At 42.8% G+C, this 25,569-nt stretch overlaps 3 protein-coding genes across 3 annotated transcripts; 2 read left to right on the top strand and 1 right to left on the bottom strand.

Moving 5' to 3' along the window:
• The first annotated feature begins 644 nt into the window (after window positions 1-644).
• zgc:110843 (uncharacterized protein LOC541492 homolog) lies at window positions 645-3,323 on the top strand. The gene is made up of 3 exons (XM_037261071.1): window positions 645-852; window positions 2,055-2,257; window positions 2,676-3,323. Exons 1-3 carry the CDS (start codon window positions 804-806, stop codon window positions 2,763-2,765), a joined length of 342 nt encoding a protein of 113 aa, XP_037116966.1. The 5' UTR covers window positions 645-803; the 3' UTR covers window positions 2,766-3,323.
• Window positions 3,324-4,807: 1,484 nt separating this feature from the next.
• LOC119128558 (CXXC-type zinc finger protein 5-like) lies at window positions 4,808-7,563 on the top strand. Its single transcript, XM_037261060.1, has 2 exons — window positions 4,808-5,099; window positions 5,916-7,563. Exon 2 carries the CDS (start codon window positions 6,105-6,107, stop codon window positions 6,996-6,998), a length of 894 nt encoding a protein of 297 aa, XP_037116955.1. The 5' UTR covers window positions 4,808-5,099; window positions 5,916-6,104; the 3' UTR covers window positions 6,999-7,563.
• Window positions 7,564-13,144: 5,581 nt separating this feature from the next.
• zgc:92242 (uncharacterized protein LOC436899 homolog) lies at window positions 13,145-20,648 on the bottom strand. Its single transcript, XM_037261063.1, has 6 exons — window positions 20,499-20,648; window positions 19,019-19,456; window positions 17,465-17,582; window positions 16,635-16,749; window positions 16,319-16,544; window positions 13,145-15,667 (listed from the first exon to the last, which is right to left on the bottom strand). Exons 2-6 carry the CDS (start codon window positions 19,191-19,193, stop codon window positions 15,510-15,512), a joined length of 792 nt encoding a protein of 263 aa, XP_037116958.1. The 5' UTR covers window positions 19,194-19,456; window positions 20,499-20,648; the 3' UTR covers window positions 13,145-15,509.
• Window positions 20,649-25,569: the final 4,921 nt, after the last annotated feature.

The following is a 25,569-nucleotide window of genomic DNA, read 5'->3' as shown; positions in this document are numbered from 1 at the left end:
TACATGTTAACTCTGTTCAGTTTAGTGGGATTGCGATTTGATAAAAGTGTGGCTGTGGCTCAGTTCGAGTGTATGATGCAATGAGTTTGGTGTTGTAAGATGGCAATGATAGAGTAAAATGTTTCATAACTGTCAAAGTAGCGTTTATTCCAAAGAGATTTGGCAGATATGGACAAGTGTATTTGTGGCTCTTGTCAGGTTTATTAAAAGGTTATAACATTATTTTTAAACCAAAACCCAATTTACGTTTCAAATCGCTTTCGTTCCGCCTATAACTGACACACCAATGTGCAAAAGGTGACACGGTAGAGAAAAAAACGTTACAAAACACATTAGATGTAAATTTGAAGGAATGTTTTATTCTACGTCTTCATAATTCAAACGTTGATTTTCATCAAAGATCTGAGGCGTCAAGCCAGTTACCCTCCTTTCTTGTAAACGTTCATAAAAGAGGCGTATGCTCGTGCACAATACTGCACAATATTCCCCATGGTTAATAGGATATCTGGACTAAGCAAGGAGATGCTGAAAATAGCCAGGTGCAAATCGCTCCATCAAACTAACTTTTTATCTGATAATCGGGGTACTGATGCGCTTTGAAAAAGAGACAAAGCGAAAGCGGAAATGGTGTCGAGGTATATTTTGAAGCCTTTCGTACACTCTCTGTGACGTCATCTGTGTTGTGGGGTGACGTAGACGAGACGAGACCAACGCTAGCAGAAAGAGGACAGAGTCCACTAATCGCTCAGCCGCGATTCAATTGACCTTGCCGCTGACGCCAAATAACGCAGCGTCGAGAAAACATGGCCACCGCACACTTGTCAGCCAGCTCGGGAATGAGGTTGTCCAAAGGTAAAGCGATCAACTATAATGCGTATCATGCTACGACTAGCTTCGTTGTAACTTGAAAATAATAATAATAAACAATCCATCATCTCGGCCACCTGACGCTTGGTCATTTTGTGGCATCTTAAGTGTCTATTAGGTTCATTTCTATAACACAACCGGAAGTAAAATCGGCCCATAAAATGATTGACAACTGCTTCGTGAAAAGCACTGCAAACACAAATATTTTTATACTTGGCTAACAGCTATTTCGCCTCGGTTAAATGACCAAAGAGCCATATATCCAAGCAGTGGGTATTCTGAAGGTGATCCAACTTTCTCTGCATGTCTTGGCCTTGGTGCCTCTCGAGTGAAAATGCTGATCACGGGACCTGTTAAGCCTGTCAGGCGCCGCGGTCCCGTTACCCTGCAGGCGTTTTATCACTCACTGACTCGTAAAAAAGCCTCTCCACAAATTCCTCTTAAAATGTCTACAGACACGATACCTTTGTGGCAATGTCGACACTCCCATTTGTCAGTGTGAAACGTTTTGCGTATTTGTCTCAAAATGATGCCTTTGTCATAGGAGAAAAGAGTCCATTTAGGATCTATGTTATGATGGCCTGAAGTTTAACAGGTGTTTCTACCTGTGTTACACAGATGCAATAATGATAGGGGTGCACAAAAAGTGTCTCCAACCTCTGGTTGCCTTTTTTACATTACATGTACTTTAAAAGGTGTTTTGCCACTTTATGCTGACTTTAAATGAGATCCCCGTTGCCAGGTCTCAGGTCACAAGAAATCACGGCTCATCGGTTTTCTAAAGCTGAGCAGTGATTGGCTCTGATGTCATTTTCAGCCGACTGCAAGTTACAAAATGGCCGCCCCAAGATGGATAAAATCGGGGGAATTTTGCTGCTTACCTCATATCCCACAAACACAATATTAATCAGAATGCCATATTTAGACTAGGGGGCATACAGAACGTATTTCTGTCAAGAAGATTTTCAGGTTGACTTCCACTATAACGATGACCTTCCGATTTCAACAGTTCCAAATCCTTACAGCTGTACTATGGTTTTGTTTGCATCCCTGTAAGACATCTGCATTCACAAAGCCCCAAATTTTATTGCATCATTTGTGTCGAGTGTGAATCCAGCACTCGCGCACACGTTAAAGCCTAAAACCAACTAATCAGCATGTTTGCCTGTTACTTTGTGTCCCTGCAGAGCATTTCCTGGTCGCGGTGCCTGTGGCAGTTGCCGCAGCCGTAGGAGGCTTCCTGGTGAGCCGTTACCTGAGTGGGCGGAGTTGCAAGAAGGGCCCGGTGAACATATGTATCAACAAAGACAGTCCCAAAGTGGTGCACAGCTTTGACATGGAGGACATTGGCACCAAAGCTGTGTACTGCCGCTGTTGGAGGTCAAAGAAGGTCAGCTTGCAAGCCACTCTTTTAGTCAATGCCAAAGAGTTTCTCTTGGCTACAAATGTGTGTTGAGCACCACTGTTCTACTTGTGTTGTTGCTGTCTGTTTGGAGATAGACTCTCTTTGGATTTAAGAACAAGGTTCCTACATGCTTTAAACACATTTAAATTGATCAAAACATGCTTTTTTAAGGATAACTCGGCACTTGCTCTCTCCCTGTTTTCCAAATGAGAGGAAAGATGTGTTTGCATAAGGCAGTTTATCCGTCACTCACAAGCAACATTTTCTGTTTAGTGGACTCCCCTGTAACTACCACACAAGTGTTAAAACGAGTTAACCACTTAATATTGTGAACTGAAAGCAAAATTGCATTGATTCAGGCTATGGAGCCGACGTATGAGCTGGTTTTCCTCTTCTCTTGCAGTTCCCTTACTGTGACGGCGCCCACAGCAAACATAACGAGGAAACCGGTGACAATGTGGGCCCTCTCATCATCAAGAAGAGGGACGTTTGAGTCAAGCAAGCCCAACTGTGGCGCTTTCTCCTTCATGTCTCCCTGTTTGTCCATGTGGCGTAATGGCGTTGCAAGGACAATTCACTTGTATTATGTTGTCGCAACAAATCACGCAGGCCTCATTAGAATCTACTACCGCAATAACTAAAGTGAAAGTATTACTATGAAATGAAACATTTACAGAGAGATGATGAATGGTCAGAGCTGATGTGCTAGAGTTAAAGCTTTGGAAGGGTTTGTGTCTAAACTCCCTTTGTCCTCATATAAGGGAACTCATGGCCTTAAATACTGTTCCAAGACACACTACAAAGATGAATGTTGCTCGTTTTAAGCCGAGAGCTCGATGTTGGTCTTTAAATCATCCTGTTTGATTCTAATAAACGTCAATCAGCCATAATCACTCTTATGTGCTCAAAGGTAGACTTCCCAAACACTACTTTTGACTGCTTACCAACTGCTACTTTTGCTTTAGTTTTTCTACTGTCTCCTGTGTTTTTGATTTCAGGGTATGTTCTTCTGTATCATGAATAAAGTTGTTTTTTTTTTGCGGGACCTGGATACGCACACCTCATTATTCTTTTTTTTTTTTTTTTTTTTTTTTTTTAACTTAGGAAGCCCGTACTATCAAAGTACCGAAGGTATATTTATTCATGAAACCACTGCATCAAACACTGACCCAAGCCACCCTGGTGTGTGTGCGCGCGCGCGCTTGATGAAAAGGGTGGCGGGACTGCATTCTGCAGTGTCCACCTCCAGCACCAGTGGCCATTTTAAGACGCGTCAGTATGTGTGGTCACCACTAGAAGACGCTGTGTTTACACGAGCAGTCGTGTCCAGAGCGTGTTCACGAGTGTTGGTGGGGGCCCCTGCTGCTATAGTGACACGCGCGCACGCACACACGCACGGGCGCGTGACCAGGCTTATGTGGCTGCGTGCCAGATGCAAGCAGGACTCTCGCAAGAGGTGGAGTGGACTCTGCGTCTCGTGAGGAGTCACCTGCGAAAGCGGTTCTCGTCTGACCATGTTTCTCTGTCATAGGGCAATCTGACCGGCAGCATACGTTGCCTCAATATTAAGTTTTGAACTGTTTGTAATTTGGTTGGGTTGGCATTGCACGAGGGAAAGCATGCATCAGGAGTAAGAGTTCAAATAAAACAGCAAATAAGTCACCTTATTCAACTTAATAGAACACAAAACTCTTGCGAGCATCTTTGCGGACACTATCATTCGGTTTAAATCTATCTCTGAATACATGTCAATAATTACAATAATACAATGATCCAAAATACACGGACAATATTTAAAGCAGTTTAATCTATCTCTGAATACATATCAATAATTAAAATAATATAATGATCCAAAATAGTCATTTGGTATACAGCAGTCACATAAAGCCAATAGGTTAGGTTTTACTAAAAGACCACAATTTTAAGAAATAAGAAATTAAAAATTGAACCATACTAATGAGTGTGTGTGTGTGCGTGCGTTTGCGTGTGTATATCTCGTCTTTATATGTTTCAAATTTAACAACAACAATGACAGTATATATAGATAGGCAGCATAGCAATGTCATTTGTTTTTGTCATCCAGTGTTTTCCAACCATTAATCATCCAAAGCACACGTTTTACACTAGCAAAATATCACCGCACACGGGCAAACAAAAATTTCACTTATGTTTTGTCAATTGTACCTTCTGCCATGTAACACAAGAGCAATTAACTTCTTCCAGTCGCTATACATGGCTGACATTGACGGATACAGTAAAGATAACAATGCATACATTATATTAACTAAAGGTTATAGCTGGAATTGATAGAACATTTTCACAGGTCAACATGATACTTGTAAAATGCAAGTGATGCATAAGTTACATGAACACGTTTTTTTCAAAACAACATAACATTTATCGAAGTATTTTATTTTTTAAATAGAGGTCATATACTTATATGGATAATAGAAGTGTAATGACACCTTGCGGGCTTGTGGATGTTTCATGTTAGCTTTTTTTCCACGTGTGTGAGTGTTCAATTGCTGACTTCCGTCCGCTGGTGTTGTAACATTTCTGTGCATTTCCGTGGCACGTCGTGACCACGACGACCACCACGCTTCGGTGGTGTCGGTCGGGCTGCCGCCGCCGCCGAGAGTCCACTTCGCATTTTGAGCGACGCCCCCAAATTCCGTGCCGAGTGTTTGCAGACCCTCCGGGACGGAGAGGTGGAGGAGGAATCGGCAGCTCGGCCGTCTGTGTACGCTCCAACCAGCACAAACGCCATTAGTTCATGACTTCATCGAAGCCTTTTTTGACAGCGGTGTTCGAACGAGCGTTTTAGAAGGTAAGACGAGACGTTTCCACGCCACTTCCTGGTTGCTTGGTGCTGCTTTGTGCTGTCGCCTTCCGTGCGTGTCGCAGCGACCACTCGGACTGTGGTCAGCGCGCCGTGGCGTCGGCCGAGCGTCGTCTTCTTAGGTAACCTCAACTCGGTCGAAAACAGCGACAAGCCTCGCCAATCTACGCGTAAAACAGCCCACCGTGCTCTCGGATGACCGCTACATGTATCCATCGCTGGATTAAATCGTATTTGCCCATAAACGTGTCCACGGAATATAGTCTGCTTGTTTTTTTTCTCCCCTCTATCCGCTGCCACCGCATCGTTGCGCACCTCGCCGCTGCTCGTCGTCGATAGTAGACAAAAGACAGCCTTGTCTTTGGACGCTTCTGTGTTTCGTGTTGCCCCGGAAAGCCACATAAGCATGGCTGGCACTTATAAGAGCAGTCGTCAAAATGTATTTGAAAAGCGCGCTCCACATTTGACCTGCGCATATGCGCATATCTTTGCATATTGTTGTCGCTCTGTTATTGATTGCATTGATATACCGTGAAATTCTTAAAGGGATACTAACCCCCTGTATGCGGAAATCAGCAGCAACACATGCGCTCATGCTCATAGGGGCCGGTTAGCTTCCCTTTGGGAGCTTTATTTTCAAACAATCGACATTATGATGATGATGTTGTTGTTGTTATGCATTTGTCACATTCTAAGAGAGGCTTGAGCTATGTTAGCCTGCTGTGTTTACTCTCTGTTTTTCTCCCCCCAACATTTCTATTCTTAACCCTCCTCCCTTCGCTCTGTTCATGTGTTGCTCCCCAGGACTCCACGGCTGCTGCAGAGAATGGGAATAGGGACACAGGCCAAGGCTTGCCATTTTGGCTGAAGGAACAGGACAGTTGTCAAGCCCGCGCGCCGGCGTCAGTCCCTCTCTCCCTCACCTCAGCTCTCCTCTCCTCCCCCCCTCCGGCGCACACACAAGGACACAAACCGCCGCCCACATTCACGGCTATGTCCACAGCAGTAGACATTGCTGGCCCTTCCTCGCCAGATCAAGCCAACAGCAGCGCTAAAATCCCCAACGAGCCTCTGAGACCCAGCCTCAAGCGCTCCAGCCACCCCTACGGCCTGTCCCATTACATCGCCAGCCCTTCCCAAGGCATGGACGTCAAAGGCCTGATGCAAGCCTCGCCGGCCCAGCAGCAGGCGGCCCCGCCCGGCCCCACCAAACCTCGCCGGGCCCCCTCCTGGCCCGATATGTGGGAATCGCCCAGCGGGCTTCACCTGGCCCACGCCGCAGAGTTGCTGATGCGCGCGGGGCTGCTGGCGCTGACCCCTACCGCCGCCGAACAGGCCGGCTCGGGCGGGCAGAGCAGCCAGCCCGCTAAAAGGGAGGCGACGGAGGTGAAGGGAGGCAAGGGGGACGGCGAGGGAGGAGCATCCGGGCCCGATGAGGAGGAAGAGGACTCGCCCGGGTGCAGGACAGACATCCAGCCCTACCTGGGTGCCTGGTTCCCTTTCAGCCCCACTCTCTTGCCTCTCGCTGGCTTCCAGATGGGGGGCGGCCACTGGAGGAGCACGGCGATGGGGGCCGAGGGCATAGAGGGCCTAGTGGCCGAGGGCCACTCTCCCGGTTCTCTGGGCGGAGGCAGCGGCAGCAGGAGGAAGAGGAAGCGCTGCGGAGAGTGCGTTCCGTGTCGGCGTCAGACGAACTGCGAACAGTGCAGCAGCTGCCGCAATCGTAAGAGGGGACACCAGATCTGTAAATACAGGAAGTGCGAGGAGCTGAAGAGGAAGCCGGGAGGTCCCGGGTTTGAGGGCAGAGTGTCCGCGTTTGACCTCAGAGGCTCCGACTTTTCTTTGGGCCTGGCGCAGGAGAGAAGCGCCGGCGCCTTGGACGGATAGTAATGTTTGCTGCGTTTGTCACAGGATCCTGCTTGGATGATTGTTGAAGAGCTGAAGTGTAAAAGACACACGCACGCGTGCACACAGGCACGCACGCACACAGACACACACGCACACACACGCACATAGACACACACTGGACACCATGTTGGTTCAAAGACGTGGACATGATGTTAAGTGCAGGGCTGCACCTCTGTTCAAGAATGTTCTCACTCGTTCCCATCCTTTCTTTTGACAATCAGTGAATTGGAGAGGAGGGGGAGAGAAGGTGTCACTGTATCGACGTTGACAAAAAAGCTGTAAATAGACTGTAAATATTGGGGGAAACAACATTATGTCTTTTTTACATCCCTTTCCAGTTTGGATGTATTGTGTTGCAGCCGTTTAAAAGAAAGAAGAAGAGAAAAAAAGAGCCAAATGTTTTGTTTCTAACGGGGGACTCTCGATTCTGTTGTCACCGCATCATCAGTAAGCGAGTCGTCTAAATTATTTCATGTGCAACTTGTACTGTATAGATCTGTTTGCCCTTTTGAAATAAAAGAAATTGGCCATGCGCGCTTGTCTACACGCTTGTACTCTTATTTAATTGGGTGGATGTGTTTGTTGGCCACCGTGCTTCCGCTGATACATGGTCACGCATGTGTACTTGCGTGTGTGTGTGGATTATGAGTCACCTAATGGCGTGGCAGAGAGCCTTATCACCACCCTACAGACACACACACACTCGCACAAGCACACCTACACGCTGCTTGGCCGGCACACCTAAGCTGACACACATCACAAACAATCTCCATTCACGTCTACGCACACATTGTGACGCAATGTGCTTTTTATTCACAACTCCACATAAGAAAGAGATCTTAGAGCAAGCTGGGCCGTGTGGGTTTTTCGCTTGTTGCCGTAACGATGGCTGATGTGATAAGACCTTCTTCCTCAGCGCCACACTCCAGGGGACCTCAGGGAAGACGTAACCATGGCAACGGTCGGCCTGAGGTGTCACGCTATAATTGGGCCACGGCTGCACTTCCTGTGCGCCTTCAGTCAGGGGGGATCGCAGAGGGACTGTGTGTGTGTGTGTGCGTGCATCTGTGGGGGTGGGGGGTTGTGTGTGTTTGTCAGGCAGGCGAGAGAGAGGGAGAGCGAGCGAGAGAGGCGCAGCACGCCAGCCAACGCAGGACACTGCCAACTCATGGAGAACAGCAGCGAGCTCCAACATCATGCAATTACAACACTCGCTCTGAATGACAAACACACAATCTTCCACTGAAGTCCTCGCACTCATCGTTCTGCGGCTCTCGCACAAGAGCAACATTCTTGGAGCCGCAGCTTTTTCTTCCTCTTCCCCCTCGTTGGTGCCTTTCTAGTGATTTGGAGCCTAATCCCCCCCCCCCCCCCCCTCCCTTTTTTCGTCACGCACGCACACATGCGCACACATGCACATACACACACCGGAAATCTGTGTCACCCGCTGCCCAGCAGGTCCAGTGACTCCCTGAACGCCTGCAGTCTGGCTCCACTGGCCTGCAAGATGGCAGGAAAGAAAGGGGGAGGAAAAGGGATTGAACAGGGGACAGGGAGGAGGACGAGGGGTGGGGGTCGAAAGCGGATCCAGGGAGAGGGAGAGAAGGTGGAGGGTGAACGGGGGTGCGTAGGGGGGCTTGAAAGAGACTTGGTGAAGGGCAGAGAGGGAGGAGGAGGTGGGGGTGAGTGGGACGAGGGGGGGTGGAACTGGGAGGGATGAAAAGCAGGCCACAGGAGGGGAAAAAAGAGAAAGAGTGACACGCAGGGAGGAGGACGGGGAGACGGACAGCAGGGGATGGAGATAACGTGGGTCAAACAAAGAAAGAGAAGAGATGAGTGTGAGTTCCTGAGAGTAGCGTGATGAAGGTGATAGAAATGCATTGAGACAGGCAGGCAGGCGCGGGAGTGCGCGCTGGCCGGAATGAATGACGCTCGCATCGGTTGCCGCCGCTCCGTGCGTGCAATCAAGCAACCCCGTGGCGCCTACATATGTTGGCAGCAACTCCTCTCGCACTGCAGTGGAACACTCTGCCAGCCTGCTCCTTGCAACCTGCAACGGAGGCTGGGCGGACCCTCGTTCGCGAGCCAGACCTCTGCGATTCTGGCCACTGCAATTCATTGTGTGTCTTTTTAAACACACGGCACGCCATCAATTTTCTCTTACGCTTGTCTCCATTCTTGCCAACTGACTTTGAGTGAGTGGCCGGTACAGCCGGGATTAGTCGCTAGTCAATCGCAGGACACATAAACACACCCTCACCTATGGGTGATTTTGAGTCTTCAATTAAAGTAAGATGCATTGTTTTTTTCTACGCTAGCACTGCTGGATTAAGGCCGCAGTAGAGATTCGAACCTCAGAACTGTGAGGCCTAACCACTAGGCCTCTCGTGGGGCCAGCCCACTGCCGTACCCCCTCCCCACCCATGTCTCTACTTCCTTGAAAAGTTCAGCCTCATCTGCCCTCTGGTTGTATTTTGGTGACACTGGGTCAAAGGGGATTCTTGACCTTTGACCTTTTAAGCTATTAAAGATGGATTTAGATGAGGCCATCATCCAAAAACAGCTTCACCCTAACCCACTCAAAGAAAGTCACACGCATCAATAAAAACAATGGATCGATTTTCTCCTTGTCCAATTGTAGACTGAGCAGCCTCAATATTAGGCACACACAGCAACATAAAGATTACAAATGCTCTTAAAATGCTGGTTGTCATTTTTAGTGAACATTTATTTCCAGGGGACTTTTGGAAAACTGTCCTTATAATTGGTTGTCCACTATACCAGTGTTGGGGTCTTTGGAGATGGCACAGTTCTGAAAATGTGTGTTTGAATCCAAACTATCTGAAAAATGCTTCAGTGAAGTTTGCATTTCCACTCCACTGTTATGTAACAGTGAAGACACTGGTATAGAATACCTCCCACTCATGACATGATTGGCCATGCTGGGATACTATCTGAATTACTATCATGCAGAGGTGCGACCACTATTGGGTGGAGCGCTGTTGCAATAAGTGGCATGACTAGTTGAACCACATTTCTCAGCTGCATGGACATCGGGTCCTTGTCATCAACATCAAATAGCTTTTGAGCAATTAAGCTACTTTGGTGATCACACCGCCGTGTGTCCACAGAAGCTTCATTTCCCCAGACACTTCTTAACCTTAAGTGCATCTCTTCTGTTTGACGTCACCTATGTGGACGGTGTCGAAAAATTCTGCAAAGCGGGACGGAAGGACAATGTTATTTATTGAGTTCTCACAAAACAGCAGTTCTTCATTCCAGGCTTTACTGTGGAAGCTCCAGTCAACGCCCAAAAAGGCCAACAACAAATTTACGAACAGACATCCTGCAATGTCCCCAAGTAAACACAACAATCACCAAACTAAGCTCGTCATCACGACTCAATCATCAAACATCAACAGTTAGCAAAATGTATTCAGAAGCAAATCTATTTATAGCGTATTTATAGCCTTTCTTTATAGCATCTTTAACAGCTTATTTTCTGATCAGGGCCAAATATTGATTGCTTTCAAAAGTTATTGACGCAGTTTATGTGTCTTTGTGTGTTGAGTCGTAGAGCGCCACACACACAGCGTATTGCATGTATGACGTGCTGCCTCCACAATTTGCATTATTTTATGTCTGGCCCAAAAGTATATGGGGCATTGTTGCAAGTCATGTGCTTGCATGAGGCAGGACCACCCACCCAATCAAAACGAAGAAGATACAGCAGATGTCAGGTGCACCGTTATTCTTGATCCATGCGTCATTTTGAGACAAATATTTCACATTCGTGTTTTTGGCTGTTTTAAACTGTGGAGAAAAAAAAAAGAGATGTGAGAATCGGTCTCTTTTAACCATTCAGAACCATTTCACACATTTGGCTGCCATTTTAGGCAAGGTCAGATGGCGTTCTCTCTCGGAGATAATGTGTGCACAAAATTCTGTTAATCTTTAGCCTGCTGCGGGTTGAAGAGAGGGGAAAAAAGCCACCGTGGCTCCAGGAAGTTAAGCAAAGCACGCTGATAAAGTCTGCCTGCCTGCAGGGATAGTTCATCACGGCCTCTTGTCACGCCATCTCATGATGCGGAATCGATTGTTGCCACCGAGGATTCAGCTCCAAGCGGCCTTCGCTCCTCCATTTGCATCACCCTCAAGAGTGTTTCCTTTTTAACCGAGTGATAAATCATGAAGTGATATAGAATTTTACTGGTTTTATAATGAATATATATTACTAATGGGAGATAAAATACCACTTTCATTACAGTTTTATTAAATGGTCTGTAACATGTGGAAAATACATTAAATCAACAATACATAAATATTCATCTGTACTTCACCATTATGTTGAGACGATGTGCTCAAATCTTCTCATAACAGTTATTATTAAATTATAATGACCTTTTTCATATCAAACTTCAGATGATTTCAGTGTACTTCATATGTTGGTAGAAAAATGGCATTCGTTGTGAAAATTGAGAGAGTTTCATTTAAACTGCTTAACCCTAAACGTTTTTTAGTTTCATTTCCACAGAAGAAAGGACAAAGCTGCTGCTTTGATACACACAACAGACCAGTTAACTCATCATGGGTTTTCAATCGTGAGAGTCATCATCTCTTTTGATATTTATAGTTCAAACAGAAATGTTTACTGAGCAGACATGGCGGTGTTTTTGTCTTGTCTTGTATTGTTATGTTTGGCTGGAAAAAAAAAACTGTGAATGGCTTGAGACCAGTTAGGTGTGTACCCTCCTCTTGCCCAAAGTCTGTTGGGATCCCACATGCCCCCCTCAATTCATTTTAAATGATGAAAAGTCATATATGACAATGAACATGAATTTAATAACAACAGTCAATGAACATCAGACATTGCTTTTGAATTGTGGTTTAACATATACATTAAAACAACAAAAACAAAAAACAAATGAAATAGGCTGTACTCAATGATGGTACTCAGAGGACATTCTCCAAGATTCTTTTAAATTGATTCTTCAACATTGAGATAACTGGAGCAGAAGAGTGGATCAAAATACCTGCTGGGCCATGCATAACTCTCACCAAAAGTTACAAATATTTTTTTTAGTGGCAATGATTTCTTCAAAAGATTAAGGGTACCATAATCTTCGTCCAGGCCTGTTTCATTGGTTTGTTAAAAAAAAAAAGAATGTTCAACTGCAATTCAAAAGCAAAGTCTTATTTACATTGGTTAATTTTCATTACATTTTTAAAAATATATTTTCTCTCAATGTAGTCATTTTTATGATCGATGTGGGGCTTCTTCCATTTTCTTTCATTGTTGTCTACCGTAGTTATGTTAAAGTTTTGATTCTCTCGTTTCAGAAGTTCATGATCATCATCTTCATAAATTTGAAGATTGATTCCAAATTGTTAGTTCCATAATCCTAATATATTAGATTAGGCCATTGTACCTAATAAAGGCACGCAAGTGCTAAAGGCCATCGCTCCATCCAATTCCAAAAGCACTGAGACATAAAACTTATGATATTATTCTTACAGTTCAGAAGTTGGGGGTTGCAAAGTATTAGCCACCGCTCATCACCGTATGCATAACAAAGTCTTTTTCAAAGCAAATTAGGGACAGGTTTTTTTAGTGGCCAGGATAAATGTTCAACCACCAAACATTTATCATTTTTTGTACAACTTTACAACAAAATTAATATTATAAAATAATTAATATCAATAAAATGAATAATTAATAACATAGCAGTGACATGCTTTTTAAAAAAAAAAAAAACAACAACATTGTTCCTCAGTGATCAAGAATTATATCACGCTATACAATTTTTTTCTATCAAATTATTCATATTTAATGAGGGAGTCAGGTGTCAAGCAAGTGAAACACCGGCCACACCACTCCAGACACTAAAACAATGGTGAATATGGATTTCGTCACATAAGAATCAATTAAAACATTGCAATAATATACTCTATATGCCCCCACGAGTCTGAACATGTAACCTGTTTCTAGTTTTGCTTTCCTGGAATAACATTTGAATAGATTGGATTAGACATTTTGTGAGATTTTCAAAGACCAAAAATGAGCAAATTCATGTCACGATTATCATAGTTTGGGAGTAGACAGGTCAATAAAGTTTGTAATTACCAAAAAAGCCCCACATGTTTTATTTATTATTTATGTATTAATATTGAAGTGTGATTTATTCAAGATGGATGGGTAGCAACTGCATGTTTGTGTGTGAAGATTAAGTTTCACCTATTACACTGCAGACAGTTGGCCAAGGCAGCTAGCAGCTAGCTGCAACTGCCGCCGACTGACGGGACCGGCTGTTGTGAGTCAGCATGTCTGCCATTAGCTTGCTAGATAAGCCGAATCAGACAGGTCTATAGCTTATCAATGCTGAATGCTAACTCTGTCTGGTTTTGTCGTAAATTATGTGGAAAGAAAGGCCTGATTGACGTCACACAATGTTATTATGGCGGCCACCGTAGAGGAGTAAGCGTAGTATTTTTCGAATAAATATATACATCGTAGAAACACAAGCGGTATCCAATAAAGACGGTATCCGCGTTACAACGGGAAGTTTTGATATCTTGGGTTGAGTTTGGCTATAACAAGTTCTGTCCTACTGTAGCTCTCCCAGGGCATGCACACATTTTGTGTTTGACTGCTTGCACCCCTCATTAAACGGCTGAAAGTGCATCAGCAACTGTTGCTCTCCTTTTCCCCCACTTTACTCGCATGGTGGCATAACTCAAAGAACTCCTGAGTCAAGGTGCTCTATACAACAAAAATGTCCACTGTAGGATGTTCCACTATATGCATGAATTTACTATTTTAGTATTACCTGCATTGGCAGATTAGTGCATATTAAACATCTGTGAGAAATAAGGGGCTCTCTATGTCCAAGTGAGCTGCAACTCCCCAGTTGGATCTCCCGTTTCTCCACAATGACTTCAATGTGGAAGTAAACGGTCTCAGGTGTACAGCATGTGATCTTTGACAGGTGCTTTGTCACAACACAAGAAGTGTCCCGATTTCTCCTTCTGGGCCAGAGAGGCATAAAAGAAGCACCTGCACACTCTTGCCTCTCACACTTGATATGATGTGCACTTTCTTGTGTGGCAAAGTTGACCGCCCTCTCCACAATGCCTGGCTGGCTGGCTGGGAAACCCTACACTGCCCTGCTAAATATAGTGGGCCTTTTCACACTGCGTGCGTGTGTCTAGTCACATGATCCGAGATATGGGGCGGGCGCACAGGCACGCACGCACGCACACACACACACTAGGACGGCAAATCCTGAGGCTGAGGGTGTGGAGGTGGTGAGGGAATGCTGTGAGGAGCTTTAATGAGTCGGCCGTGACGTGTTGCTTCCCCGTGACCCAACTCGCATTTGCTCCGTCTCCCCGAGCGTCTCGCCCTCTGTCTCTGCGTCTTAACCACATGCTAATCAGCTTTATGTGCGCTCTCTTTGATCTCTGGTGGGCTGTTTTCTTGCTGAATAGATAATCATTGTGCGAGCCGGCCACTATCAACAACCTCCTTGTCTAACCCTATCAGAATGCCCCCCCCCCACACACACACGGAGTGCCTTCTGGACACACATAACTTCAGGAAATTATAAAATAAAGTAAAAAATTGTTTTCACCACAATATAAACTAATTTGGTGAAAACATGGGACTAGTGGATACAATTTCCAACACATGAGAATGCAACACTGAATACAACACGATATGTCTTTTTCCACGTAACTCAATGGCAATGCAACTTTTGTTTTGATGTGGATTTTGCGTTTTCTGGATTCCCCCCTAAAGGGACACAGTAAAGTTTGGTCTGTAAATATTTGACATTATTAGACCACTGGCTATGTTCACCAGTATACTTGACAACAAATGAAACCGTTGTGAAGTTTCAACACACTTGTACGGTGATGGCATGTTGGTTGAGTATTTATGAAATATCCAACTTGTGCACTGGATGTTTCATGTACATTTTTGTCCTCATTAGATTTCCATACAGCAATACTGTCTCAGTGAAATTTACAATGCTCACGATAAACCCAATCAGACAAGTGTTCATGTGTAATGTGGTCAGGTGTATACTGATGCATTCCTAAACTGGGTGTTTAGCTAAATAATGTTGCCAAAATGTTGGGGACATCCCTTGAATATGGTGCACCTAATGTTTTGTCCAGTTTGTGCACCGTATATTATGAAGTAATGCGAAAATGTTCTCTCGTTTTTTCTTTTTGTGTCACGTAACATACATTTTCTGGAAGCAATGCAAAACATAAAGTGTCAATAAAGTGACAAAGTACAATTACATTGATCATCTCAGTGAACTAGAAATGAAAATTCGAAGAAAAATCGAGTCAGGGTCCTGTTTCGCCTTCAGATGGCCTTGAGCCTGGACCACAAATGTCTTGTGCGACTCCCTCACAGTACTCGTAACACGATTCAGTCCATCAGTCTCTTTGGGGTCACAGCATTGTCTCAAAGCCGGCATGTTAATGGATCAACGACGTGCCTCTGGTCAGTAGATGAGCAGGTTTGGCAGGTAAAGGAGGCTTGCTGAAGTTGTGAGAAGGATCAGAACCAAAGGCTTTCCTGAGCTGGGCCACTCTGCCTCCATATTCGGACTTACTGTCTTGAATGCTCACGCCATCTGAGAAGGAAAGTATCAATGGAATTAATTCAAAAAGGTCAGAATGACAGCTATTGATGGCCAGAGTATTAAACTTGCAATCATCCAGGTGAGGTATGGGAACATAAAACAAGGAAATATTGTAATTGTACAATTGCAAAGAAGTTTGGATGTTGTGTAAAACAGGTGAAGAAATGATTTGCAAATGATATATTCAATAGAATAGCTTAATATTAATATTAATGTTGCAAATATTCACTCCTGTTGAATTTGATTCTAATTCACAGCACACAGTTGTCTCTTCTAGTTTCCTCATTGAGGAACAAAAACATGACGTAATGTACAAAAACAACTCATACTCCAAAAATATTTTAAAAATCGCTCCAATATCTGAGATTTTGTAGCTGTTAATTGCCTGAGGAGACGTTGGGAGTGGCTCCTATCCATAAAATTAAAAAAATGACTTTTTTCTATATATGCAAGGCCATTTCAGAGCAAAGTAAAATGATGCATTTCACCAGATATTAATGATCTGCACCGTCGGCTTATTAAACTAGCAAGGCGTTTTTGTTGGATTTGTCCACTACTTTTAATCAATTCGTATTTTATGACAATAACAGAAGTGAAAGTTGGTAATTTGCTTTCACCATCAACCCTCTGTCGTTTCCTCACCTCTGGCCTGTGGGCTGACCCTCTCTGCGTCTAACAGCTGGGCTGGTTTGTTGCCATGGCTACTAAGATGGGGCCTGTTTGGAGGAGCCCAGTGGCTGAGGTTGTCCAAACTGCCGCCTGACTCACTGTCACTGCCTTCACTGGGGTTCTCCAGGTCGTCATCTGTGCTGTTAGAATCCATTTCGTCCTCAGACGATGATTGGATGTTTGGCGAGTCCGGGTCATTCTGTTGCACAAAGAGAGCATGAGGTTACAATCAGTGCGCGGTTATCATGTTATCCTAACTTAAACAGCCAACGCAAACACATTAACTCACAGCGGTGTCATCAGTGAGACTGAGCTGGCTTTCTTCTTTAAATCCAGGCTGCCGGGACATTTTTCCTGCCAGCATGTCTGCTGTCTGGATGCCGTTCATATTATCATGATGGAGCCTGCAGGACAATCGCCATCAGAAAACAGTCAACAGACACTCACTCCAGCCTTTGAATCACTCTCCCAATTTCTCAATCAGCAAAGAACTTGAATGATCCAAAAAGGAACGAGTGGACAGCGAGTTCCTGTTCTCATTTTATCAAATGTCATGAGGTCACATGCCGGGTTGGAGGGGGGCAGAAATCTATGTGGCATGTTGTCATGTGCTGACTGAGGATCAAGAGTCAACATGACAGCAAGCAGAAGTTCTTTCAGTATCTCACAAAAGTGAAGCACTCAGTGATGTCGTCATGGAGGTCTCCTCATTTATGTTGTTAGCGACATTCATGTCTGTGTCTTGAGTTATTTTTAGACGACAGTAAATTTGGGTACTGTTACACCAAATACCATTGTAGCAAAATGCCTTTTTTCAGCATTGTCCCAAGTTTTTTTAGCTTGTATGTTTTATCTTTTTATTCTATTTATTTTATTTTTTATTTTTTTGCACTGATCGGTTGGCACTTTTTTAAATTTCGTTGTACATGTGTGACAATGACAATAAAGATCTATCTATCTAAAGATATAATTAGACATTTCCAAAAATGTGAGGGATGAGTTCCCCTTTTTCAAATACTGTTTCTATGTCATTTGTACTAATGTTTAAGATGACTGAGCTTTCTTGAGACATTGTCAGAAATATTCATTTATTACAATGTTTATTATTGTTACTGTTACCTGTTACTCAGAAGGTTCTGGAGAAGTTTGGAAGACCTGAACTCATCCACTTCTCCAATCACACGAACGCACACATCCCCATCACGACCGAGGAGCCAACTCACGTGCTTGCTGGTGGCTGCAAACGGCAAAAAAAAGAAAAAAAAGAAAGAGAAAATCAATTTCAGCATGTAGCCTCACTGATTGTTATGAAGGCTTATCGCCAGAAGATGGTGCTGTGCTACAAGTTTATTACTCCGACGGTCTGGCCTTGCTTGCTGATTGTTTCGGTGTTTAATAAAAGTTCATTTGATTATTCTATACAAACTGGAAATTGTTGTAATTTCAAATAACTGTGAGATATTGTGTTGAGCGCAATGAAATTTTGATAGCATTTGTTTTTTCCATTTGTTAGCTCAGGCATATCCAATGTTCTGACTTTTAAGTTGATAAGAAGGATTATTTTAGAAGTCATCGTGAGGTTTTAGAGCACTTTGCGTTTCTTCAAAATGATCAAGAATATGGTTCATTTTCAAAATGTTTATAATATGAATAAATATAGTAACATCATTCATCAGTTCAAATTTTGAAATCTTTGAATTTCAATCCTTTTTCTGAACTCATTATTTTAAAAAAGAGTATTATTTTTCAGCATGAGAATACAAAGTATTACGTGTTTTTTTTAAAAGCAGGTTCGATTAATTAAAATGGTCACCTTCAGTATAAATGAGTGTGAAAAACAAAGGTTACACCGTTCTTTGTACATTAATCAAGGACACCTTTTATTTACTATCACGCAAGTCCATGTGAGAGTTGGTACAACCAGTCATGGTGTGTGAAGCACAAATTTAGTTTTACACATAATTAATTGTATATGTGACAGTAGAGGTAATCTTGAATATTATTATTATTATTAAATACAACTTAAATATAAGGTATATCTAGCTTTAACTCTTATCTTTTTCTTTCTCTACATACTATAGTTACATCTAAAAACTACAAAATTAATGTATTTATGTGTTTGGTATTTGCCATGCACAACACAAGCAACAAAAGATTCGTGTTGTGTGACACAAACCGACTTGGTTGCCTCTCAGGTGACATAGCAGAGATTGGGTAAACAAAGACTGTCATTCAATATACGGCTGAAAAACCACAGGGGTTAGTCAATCTTATTCCACTGCAAGCCAGTAAACCGATTGGACTCATGCTGACAGAGTCACACATGCACTCACATGCACACCTATTGCATAGCTGGACCGGTGGAGTCAGGTGAGGCTCGAGCTCCCATAGGGCACAACTAAATAAAGGTTTATTAAAGATGGTGTCTGAGCCCAAAAGGCCTGACTTCATTTATTTGTGTGTCGACTTAATCAGATTGGTAAATTGAGACTGTGAGTGTGTTTTTCAATGCTCATGTGTGTTCAAATTGATTAATGAAATCATTGCTTCCTCGTGTGCATAAGTAGCCAATGAAACATTTAAGGAACTTCTTAAGTAACATAAAATAACCTGTTAGGTGTTACTTGTTGTACCTAAGGTCATTTCTATGTCAGACTCAAGCACTCAAGTTACCTTTCTTTGGTCTGCTGCTGCTGTTGCTACTTTCTTCCACTTTGTCCTCCCTCTCCTTCCAACGGCGTACCTGTTCCTCTCTCATCTTGAGAAAGAGAATCCTCTTCTGCTCTTCGCTCAGGGCCTCCAACACCTCAGGCTCTACCCACATCTCCTCCAGGATTTTAGCCAGCATCCTGACGCTCTTCTTCAAGCACCGCAAGCAACCGTCAGCGTCACAGACGCTCTGTCCAGAGGTTCTTGTTTCAGTGGTGGCTTATGATGGCTCCCTTTTTTTGTGCGTAGGCTCAAGTTTCCTGCTCTGTGAATGAGTCAAGGATCAGGTAAAGCCCTGCTCGCCTTTGGCTAGTCTTCCTTCTGAGAACAGTGGAAAAATGTTGGACTCCCTTGAGATGACACTGCAGTATGTCTGGACCAACTGTATATTGAAGGCTGGTGCTGTGATTTGAAAAGAAATGCGAGAGAAAGATGATTTCAATAAATATGCTTTCAAATACTGTGAGGCCAACAATCTGAATTCTGACTCAGGCATATACGCATGAATACAAACATTTTCAATTTTAATAGCTTACCAACCCACATGACTCACGGCCCAGTTAGTTATTAACGTGGGAAGTTCTCAACAAGCACGTTCGGGAAAACACAACCTTCTTCCTCCTCCTTCAAATTGTGTGTAAACACAAATTCAAAAAGAGTGACCAATAGTGTTTATTCGCTCTCTGATAAGGCTCAGCCAATAGCACGCGGAAGGAGTTAAAAATGTTGAAACAATTGAGCTTCAGCTGTGGCCACGTGTGAGCCAGATTTGGTTTGAAGCATTAAGCTTAAGCTTTCAGCGGGCATCATGAAATAGGAAGTCTAAAGTTAATGCTAACATGTTCAGAGACAATATTGATAGTTTGATATCTTATAGTATAAAAGATGTAACACAAAAAACTTCGGGAAATGTTTAAATACACAGACTGGATGATGAAACCAAAAACCAGCGCCCCATGCAAGGTTGAAAGCCAAGGAATAAAAAGTCATTATTATTTATTGAAGGAGCGTGTCTGATGTCATGCATTGAAGATACTGTATCTACAAATGTATCATGTCTGCAAGACAGGTAGCAGTTCTCTACCTGCTGCTATTATTAATGATGCACAGTCAACATAGTTGCAAGGAGCCCCAAATTACAAGATCAACATGCACAGGCCTAACTCCGTTGTTCCCATGTAACGACAAAGCTTGCCCCTCTGGCAGCGTTCCAACATGCAAATAGGCTCAGACTTTGTGCTTCGGCTCACATGCAGAGAAAAGAAAGTGAGAGAGAGAGCGAAAGAGGAGAAAGGTGTGCAAAGCATACTGAAAGAAGAGTTTTAAAAGTCCCCCCATGTGAGAACACAGCGGCTGTTTTCACAGTGGGAGATAAATGAACTGAGACGGGCTGTAGAATGGCAACAAAGACGGAAGGGCAGAGAGAGAATGAGAGTGGACTTACTTAGTGGCTGCCAGCCGCCAGCATCCCCTTCTACTGGTCTGAGCTACGGCTAGAGTGGTATGATGAGTGTGTGACGTGGGCGCATGGAGCACTCTGTGTGTGAGGTCAGTCGTCAGAGCGGTGGAATGCGGTCGCAGCTCTCCTCTGCTGCATTTGTACCCAACATGAGTGGGACGGACCGACACTAAAACATTCATCCTTTCCCTCCTCTTTCCTCATCACCTGCATCAAATGAATCATAGTCATACAAATAAAAATATTTTCCACTACAGCTCAGTATCATTACAAAGGTTTCTTAAATATTAATCTGCTACACTCTATTATTAAAAAAAATACAGAATAAGCTCTTTTATATGGTTACATAATGTGGACACCACAAATAGGAAGTCATTTTTCCTCATGATTTTATCTGTTTACCAGCAATTCGGTTGTTGATCTTTAGTCTCCTTCCGTTGTTTTCTTCCTGCAGGAAGTCCCCGCTGGCTTTGTGTGAAAGCAGTAATCAAAACACTACATGTGCAGGAAGGAATGCGCACACTTAAGCTAAGCTGATGACAGGCTGCGGGCACATTTATTAAGCCAGCGCTCACCTCACAATGCCACAATACGTAAACAAAACAAATCCTGTTGACTAGACGCTTAATACACACGCTCTTGACTAATTTTGGTCAGTTCCACTCATGTGGCACTCTATTAGAAACACAAGTCCAGTTCAAGAATCCATCTGTTCCAGAGATGTTTAGTTTGGTCTGTCTCCAAGGAGCAACAGTTTTCGGCCATTTTACATACCCCATCTCTTATCTTTCCGAAATCCGTCCGATACTGCTGGGCCAATGGTGAGTATGGATTTTGTTACCATGACAACCAGGGGCAGAGCACAAGCCCCTGCAACAGGGGTGTCAAACACATTTTTGTCACGGGCCACACTGTAGTTAGGTTCCCTCAGGGGGCCATTAGGACTGTGAAACCATCTAAATGTTTAATCACCTCATCGTATTACATATACAGTACACAACAAATTGACGTGTAACTCAGTTTGACAATTTGAAATTTTGGGACATAGTCTAGCAAGCATCATGAATGTTGACATGCTTTATTTGCTTTCGTGGGTTGCATCGGATGATATGGCGAGCTAGATCTAGCCCCCGGGCCTTGAGTTTGACACCTATGCCTGACAAAGACAAAGACAGACAAAGACAAAGACAAAGACAAAGACAAAGACAAAGACAAAGAGCATCTGGACTGCATCTCACTGACATTTTGGTTACCTTATTTAGCTACATTAGAGTATAGAAGTGTCAGAATCAATCGATTAATTGTCTAAATTCTATTAACAACTAGTTTAACAATCGAGTGAAAAGGTTTCATTGTTTAACTTGAAAGAGTCCAAATTATCTGATATCAGCCCCTCAACAATAATTATTTTCTGATTTCTGTTGTCCTTGATGATTGTCTTTCGTGTTTATTCAAAATAAGACATTCACAATCTGCTAAGCTTTTACTTTGGAAAACAATAATAGAACCAGTAACTGAAACAGTTTAAAAAATGTTGGTCAGTGCATCACGTGTAATATTGCTAAATTGTACAGAAGTTCTCGTTATTACATCACATCAGAGGCGTAGCCAGGAATTTTTCCAGTAGGGGCGCGCGCCCACAGGAAAAAAAATCGAACATCACCCACGCCGTTCGCTGATCGCTAAAACAACATCCGGGTCCGGGAGGCAAACGGTGAATGGATAACATCGCGCACATAGAATAGCGCAAGCACATTCGCGCAAGACCGAAAGAAAAAAACGGCATGAAAATGAAGAATCGAAAAAGCTCGATTTTTTTCAACCGGGGCGCAGGGAGTCCTAACCGGGGCGCCGCCCCGGCTCGCCCCGGCTTGGCTACGCCTCTGCATCACATCTTTGATTGTTTGCTATATGTTTAATTGTTTGCCAGCACTGCCTTTAATAAATAATAAATAATAAATAAATTAAAAAAAATAATAAATAATAATGCTTAGTTGTTGTGTTTTACTTGTTGTTTTTAATAATTCCTAAATAAATAGCATAGTCCATCAAAACTGATAGTCATTACATTTACAAAGGCATACACCATATTTATTTTTATAAACCATATTAGGTACACGTGCACCCAGTGATGTGGCCGATATATTATTGTCGTGCTGTTAATATTCCCTCTTTATTATATGACCCCATATGTGTATGACTTACTCAGAACCTGCAGGTAAACACCACAACAAAAACAGTTACACAGCATTACGTCACATGAAACCACATCGACCCGTGGTCAATACAGATGGCTTTCTGTCAAAAGTAGAGTCAGACTGATACCAGACACTGTTTGTTTTTCCCCTCTAAGTTTTGTCACTGGTGAGACAGAGGAAAGGTCAAGGTTGAGACATGGCAATAATAAAGCTTTTTCTTATTCTTTAATTTTCCCTTTGATTGTTTTGAGGCTGTTTCCTACAACAGATATACAGGCAGAATATAATTTACCTTAAAGTTAAAGTGAATGTCTGACCCAGGAAGGAAAACAATACTAGAACCATTATAAATATCAAGAGACGGACGGGAAAGGAAAGATGAGTCAGGTGAAGATGTAAGACCACGCCTTTTTTTACAGTGCTGTACTGGAACTTTGAGGAAATAATTTCCCACTGCCGAATATGTTTGTCATCAATCTACATTTACATTTTCTTCCTTACACCTTGAGAAAGTCCCTGCAGTTATAAACCAAGCGTCATTAGGATTTTAACACAGAGGACATTTTAGTAGTATTTTCTGTATACACAGTGCCCTCTGCTGGACAGGACGGACAATGTAACACGTATGCACCCAGGATCGTTGATATTGTTATATATATAGACAGAGAGCTTTTCACATTCGCCTCTAAGAAATATGGAGAGTCTTCATTGACAAGTTCAGGGTGTCCCTTGCCTCTTGTGCAATGATAGCTGGAATAGGGGCCAGCATGCCCGCCACCGTAATAAGGATAAGTGGCCCTTTAGAGAATGAATGGACTGATCTCACCTATAGTATGCCTTTTTGGAAAAGGGGGGAAAAGCCAGACTGCTAAGGAAAACTCACTCACTGTAGTTTTTTTTAACAAAAAAAAATAAATCAGGTCACAACTTTTACATGACCTAAAATTGATTATATATCAGCACTATACATTAAATGGGAAGGTTTTCAGTCATTGCCAAGTTAATATTTATATGTGTCGTGTTTCCAGTTTAGTAACTTCATGTTGCGAGCTAGAGAATTATACAATAACGTTCATGTTATTTATAGTCTCTCAATGCCCAACCTCATCAAATAACTTTATTGAAAGTCCTGATTTCAAGAAATATGATAACAAACAAACAAACAAACAAACAAACAAACAAACAAACAAACAAACAAACAAACAAACAACATTTAGCACTCATTTTAGTGAACAGCATAGTAATTTTCGCTGTTGCTTGTGACAATTTACACCAGGCATGTCTGGCATGTCCAGCTCCGGTCCACCAGCAAGCTCTGAAAAAACCTGATAACAATCCTGATTATTTGAATCAGATGTGTTGGACAAGAAAGACACATAAATCACGCAGGACAGCGGCCCTTGAGGACCGGGTTTGGACATCCCTGTTTTACACCTTTGAGTTGTGATTGAATATATTGTTCTTTTATTGCGCTAGTCAGGATTGTGGTTTGGCAAGCAGAATTGTGAACTGGGCCTCTCACGTGCTGCTTAATAACTTTATCCTTGCCTGCTCTCCAATTCCAGAGGCCGTCCTGAAGAATACTCAGCAACATTTTCCACACTCTTGAACCAAAATATGCGTAATAGGGTGGATAGAAACAGGAGATCAGTTGTGAAAATGTTTTTCCTTCTCTTTACTCTGCGCTGATTCCTGCATGAAGAAAGCAAAAACAGCAAAATCAAAGCAAAAACTAAAGACAAGAATTTGAAAAAGTTCACTTAGGTTACATTTTTTGGAAGCATTTATTATGTAAGATATAGACCCAGCTCTGGGTTGGCAGATTCACATTCAGGCAAGTAGTAAGTAGTTTTTTTTTCATTTTCTTCTCTTTTTTTAACTGCCTGCAGCACATGGAACATGTAATACAAGCATGTGATTGTCTGCATTGTACTTCTTTCTTTCAACACTTGGTGTCCCTGCAATGAAAAACAATATAAGAAGTGAGAAGGCTAAGTCATCAGGAAAATATCAAGATGAAGTCACCGTTAGCAGTCATTTAAGATTGTAATGTTCAAGGACACTTGGAAAACAAACATCAGAGAACATGTTGATGGGACAGCAGAAAATTAAGCAGATGATCATGAACTCTAGCCTATGACTGTGACTACATTTTTCCACACCAACTAATAAATGAAACAGTCATCTCATTGTTCACAATAGTGTCTCACTAAATTATTTCCTTTGTCTCCTATAGATCTGAATGATGAAGAGAGGCACAATTTTTCATGCAGCTCTTATGTAACGTAACAATCGAACGTGCAGATGTGATTGCGTAATGTGGTAGAAAATAAAATCCATGGATGGATGCTGATTTTACTAAGCTAAATGTAAAGAATCTCCAACTGTATCCACCTTTTTTTGGTGGGAAATGATGGACACCGCTACATGATGTTTGTGGTTTGCCAGACCACAAAGTATTACAGTACTTTTCTCTCCAAGTCATTTTAAAGGGCAAGCTGGAGCACCATTCTCCAAAATCAACTAATGTTGGAATTTTTATTGAGTTCTTTCACAAGTTTATGTGGCAGAACAAATAAAGCATTTTTCAGTAATTGTATTTATGGACCTCTGTGGATAATAACGGAAAGTCATGTCCTGTTATGTTAAATAATGGTTACTTGATGGAGTGCAGACCAACAATTAGTTCATCTAAAGCAGGATGCATGACTCAAGTTTCTGCTGAATTACTTGGTTTTTTTTCCTCAGAGGAGAATTGTTTGTAAAGTTGCCATCTATTCATGTTTTTGTCAGGTTCTTTAGTGCCAGGGTACGAGGCTTATCCAAGCTGTAGGCTAAAAATGGCTGCCTTTCATACA

Source organism: Syngnathus acus, chromosome 10, assembly GCF_901709675.1.
Source record: "Syngnathus acus chromosome 10, fSynAcu1.2, whole genome shotgun sequence".
Classification (NCBI taxonomy): domain Eukaryota; kingdom Metazoa; phylum Chordata; class Actinopteri; order Syngnathiformes; family Syngnathidae; genus Syngnathus; species Syngnathus acus.
Note: the sequence above shows the minus strand (reverse complement) of the source record. Positions and strands in the feature narration are given on the sequence as shown.